The 3724-nt window shown below is 37.9% G+C and overlaps 1 protein-coding gene across 1 annotated transcript; it reads left to right on the forward strand.

The window, feature by feature from the left end:
• The first annotated feature begins 2673 nt into the window (after positions 1-2673).
• Positions 2674-3189, forward strand: LOC146956592 (uncharacterized). The gene has a single exon (XM_085749499.1). It carries the CDS (start codon positions 2674-2676, stop codon positions 3187-3189), a length of 516 nt encoding a protein of 171 aa, XP_085605625.1.
• The last annotated feature ends 535 nt before the right edge of the window (positions 3190-3724 follow it).

Raw genomic sequence — 3724 nt, forward strand, 5'->3', positions numbered from 1 at the left:
TGCAAATCTGTTGCTGTTCATTGCTGCTGACCTATAAAGTCTTTAAATTGCATGAGTCGGTCTATGTTGCAAGAGTTTAAGAAGTTGTCCATGATTATGAGTCGTATGAGTTGTTTATGTTGTTGTCTAAGTTGTTGGAAGTTGATGTTCATTGCATACTCATTAAAGTTGGGGGCTTTAGGCCCGGCAGCCTTTGTGCTCATTAAAGTTGGGGGCTTTAGGCCCGGCAGCCTTTGTGCTCATTAAAGTTGGGGGCTTTAGGCCCGGCAGCCTTTGTGCTCATTAAAGTTGGGGGCTTTAGGCCCGGCAGCCTTTGTGCTCACACGTTGAGGAGCCTATTATGCTCATTTTGTTGTTGATTGGTACCACATGCATTTGCATATCAAGAAGTTTCATGATGTTTAAGTTGTCAAGTTGTTGTTGAGTTGATAGAGTTGCATGGTCAAAGATGAGTTGTGTCGTCAAGTTGAGTGTTAAGTTGATTATGATTTGTGATGAAAATTAGTAATGATATTCGATGATTGTATTTGTTATGAAATGAAAAATATGCTAATTGTTAATTGTTGATATGTTATTAATGCTTAAGTTGTTAAATGCATTTTATTGGATTATATGCTTAATGTATTGATTATGAAATCTCACCCCTTCTGCGTATATGTTGCCTCGACCGTGGGTAATGTGCAGGTAATAAAGATTAGAGGCGTTCATGAGTGGACTCTCAGTTGGTGTCTAGGTGCTCTGATACGTAACGGGATGGGGGCTTGCTTTTACTTCTGTTCCTTATGTGTCTCTTTTATGAACTAATTTATGGGATTTTTTCAATAAGGCCTGCGTGCCAAGACTTTCTAAAGTTGAACTATTTTCCGCTGCAACAGCTTAAGATTTTTCATGATGTTGAATTTGAAGGATAATTATTACTATCTGTTTTGAGATGTTAAAGTAGTGTGTGGCATTCCGTTATGAATTAAATACTCTGATTTTAAATGAAATTTTTATGTTGGGAAAACGGGGTGTTACAATTGGTATCAGAGCAGGTCGGTCCATCCGGCCAAATAGATGAGTCGAGTAGTGTCGTTGACGGTTGAGATACCGTCATTGAGTTGTCATGTTTGTTGTTTAACCCTTAGTATGAACTGGTTGGAGTACAACCATGTTCACATTAATTGTTTTAGTAAGTCGGTGTATTTCTCTTCTGCTGAAGAAGAAAGTGGAGCAGAGTTTTTGTCTACTAAGCAGCTGAAGCAGTTAGAACGTGATGGAATTTGTCTGCCTCTAGAGAGAGAAGTTGAATTTACGATTGATCTCATTCCAGGAACGAAGCCCGTGTCTATGACACCTTACCGTATGTCAGCTTCTGAGTTGGCTGAGTTGAAGAAACAGTTGGAGGATTTGCTTGATAAGAAGTTTATACGACCAAGTGTTTCACCTTGGGGAGCGCCGGTATTATTGGTTAAGAAGAAAGATGGTAGTATGAGGTTGTGCATTGATTATCGACAGCTAAATAAAGTAACCATAAAGAATAGGTATCCACTTCCAAGAATTGATGGTTTGATGGATCAGTTAGTGGGTGCACGTGTGTTTAGCAAGATTGACTTGAGATCGGGTTATCACCAGATTAAAGTGAAAGATGAAGATATGCAGAAGAATATGCTGAGCATTTGAAGATTGTCTTGCAAGTGCTGAAAGAAAAGAAGCTTAATGCTAAGTTGTCTAAGTGTGAATTCTGGTTGAAAGAGGTAAGTTTTCTTGGCCATGTTATTTCTAGTAGTGGTATTGCAGTCGATCCGTCTAAAGTTGAAGTAGTATCACAATGGTGACTTCAAGGTCGATGAACAAGGTGTGTTGAGGTTTCGAGGTAGGATTTGTGTTCCAGACAATGATGAGATAAAGAAGATGATTCTTGAAGAGAGTCATAGGAGTAGCTTGAGTATTCATCCGGGAGCTACAAAGATGTATCATGACTTAAAGAAGTTGTTTTGGTGGTCTGGATTGAAACGTGATGTAGCACAATTTGTATATTCTTGTTTGATTTGTCAGAAGTCGAAGGTGGAGCATCAGAAACCTGCTGGGTTGATGACACAGTTAGATGTACCAGAATGGAAATGGGATAGTATATCCATGGATTTTGTGACGAGTTTGCCGAATACTCTTAAAGGGAATGACGCTATTTGGGTGATTGTTGATAGATTAACGAAGTCGGCACACTTCATTCCAATTAATATTAGTTTTCCTATAGCTCAGTTGGCAGAAATTTATATTCGGGACATTGTGAAGCTGCATGGTGTTCCTTCAAGTATTGTGTCAGATAGAGATCCAAGATTTACTTCTAGGTTTTGGAAGAGTTTTCAAGAGGCTTTAGGCTCTACGTTGAGATTGAGTTCGGCTTATCATCCTCAAACAGATGGTCAGTCGGAAAGACCAATTCAGTCACTCGAAGACTTGTTGAGAGTTTGTGTACTTGGACAAGGTGGAATTTGGGATAGTCATCTTCCGTTGATAGAGTTCACATATAATAACATTTATCATTCAAGTATTGGGATGGCGCCTTTTGAGGTTTTATATGGTAGGAAGTGTAGGACTCCGTTGTGTTGGTTTGAAACAGGCGAAAGTGTGGTTTTAGGACCAGAGATTGTTCAGCAGACTACTGAGAAGGTAAAGATGATTCAAGAAAAGATGAAAGCGTCACAGAGTCGACAAAAGAGTTACCATGATAAGCGTAGAAAGGACCTTGAGTTTCAAGAAGGAGATCACGTGTTCTTGAGAGTTACTCCGATGACCGGTGTTGGTCGTGCATTGAAGTCAAAGAAGTTAACTCCGAAGTTTATTGGTCCGTATCAGATATCGGAAAGAGTTGGGACGGTGGCGTTCCGAGTGGGTTTACCACCGCATTTATCGAATTTGCATGATGTGTTTCATGTGTCGCAACTGAGGAAGTATGTTCCAGACCCGTCCCATGTGATTCAGAGAGATGATGTGCAAGTTAGAGACAACCTTACGGTGGAGACTTTACCTTTGAGGATTGATGATCGCAAGGTGAAGACGTTGAGAGGCAAAGAGATACCTTTAGTGAGAGTTGTTTGGAGTGGGGCGACTGGTGAAAGCTTGAAGTGGGAGCAAGAGAGTAAGATGATGGAGTCTTATCCAGAGTTGTTTGCTAGAGGTAAATTTTCGAGGACGAAAATTCTTTAAGTTGGGGAGAGTTGTAACGCCCGTCGTAAATTATTTAATTATTTAGAAATATATTTATATATATTTATATGATTTATGATTTAAGTGATTTATGAGGTTTACGTGATTTTATGAGAGATATGATTTACCTGAAAATTATGTGATATATGCGATGTTATGATTTTTTAGAGATGTTATGAGGTGTTGAGACTTATTTTATTATTTAATAAAATAAGATTTAAAAATAAAATGAATATTAAGTTGTGGGGTTGTTTTGTGAATTTAGAAAGTTTAGTGGCTGTTTTAAATGATTTTACGTCCTTATGTGTAATAGTGACTATTGTGATTAATTTCATTGTATGTGTGCTTGTTATGATGTGATGATTTTCTTTGTATTTGGATTGATGTCCTTGCCGTCACATTCTATTAAAATTGTTAATGATATTGTTTATATTTATTCCAATCAAGAGTTTATATATTAGTTTTAGATTATCATTATTATTTTTATTCAGAATACTTTCGGGTAACTAATATGCCTAAATATATGTTAGTTTTG

The sequence above is a fragment of the Medicago sativa genome, chromosome 1 (assembly GCF_051527215.1).
Source record: "Medicago sativa cultivar Bolivia chromosome 1, Bolivia_mono, whole genome shotgun sequence".
Taxonomy (NCBI): domain Eukaryota; kingdom Viridiplantae; phylum Streptophyta; class Magnoliopsida; order Fabales; family Fabaceae; genus Medicago; species Medicago sativa.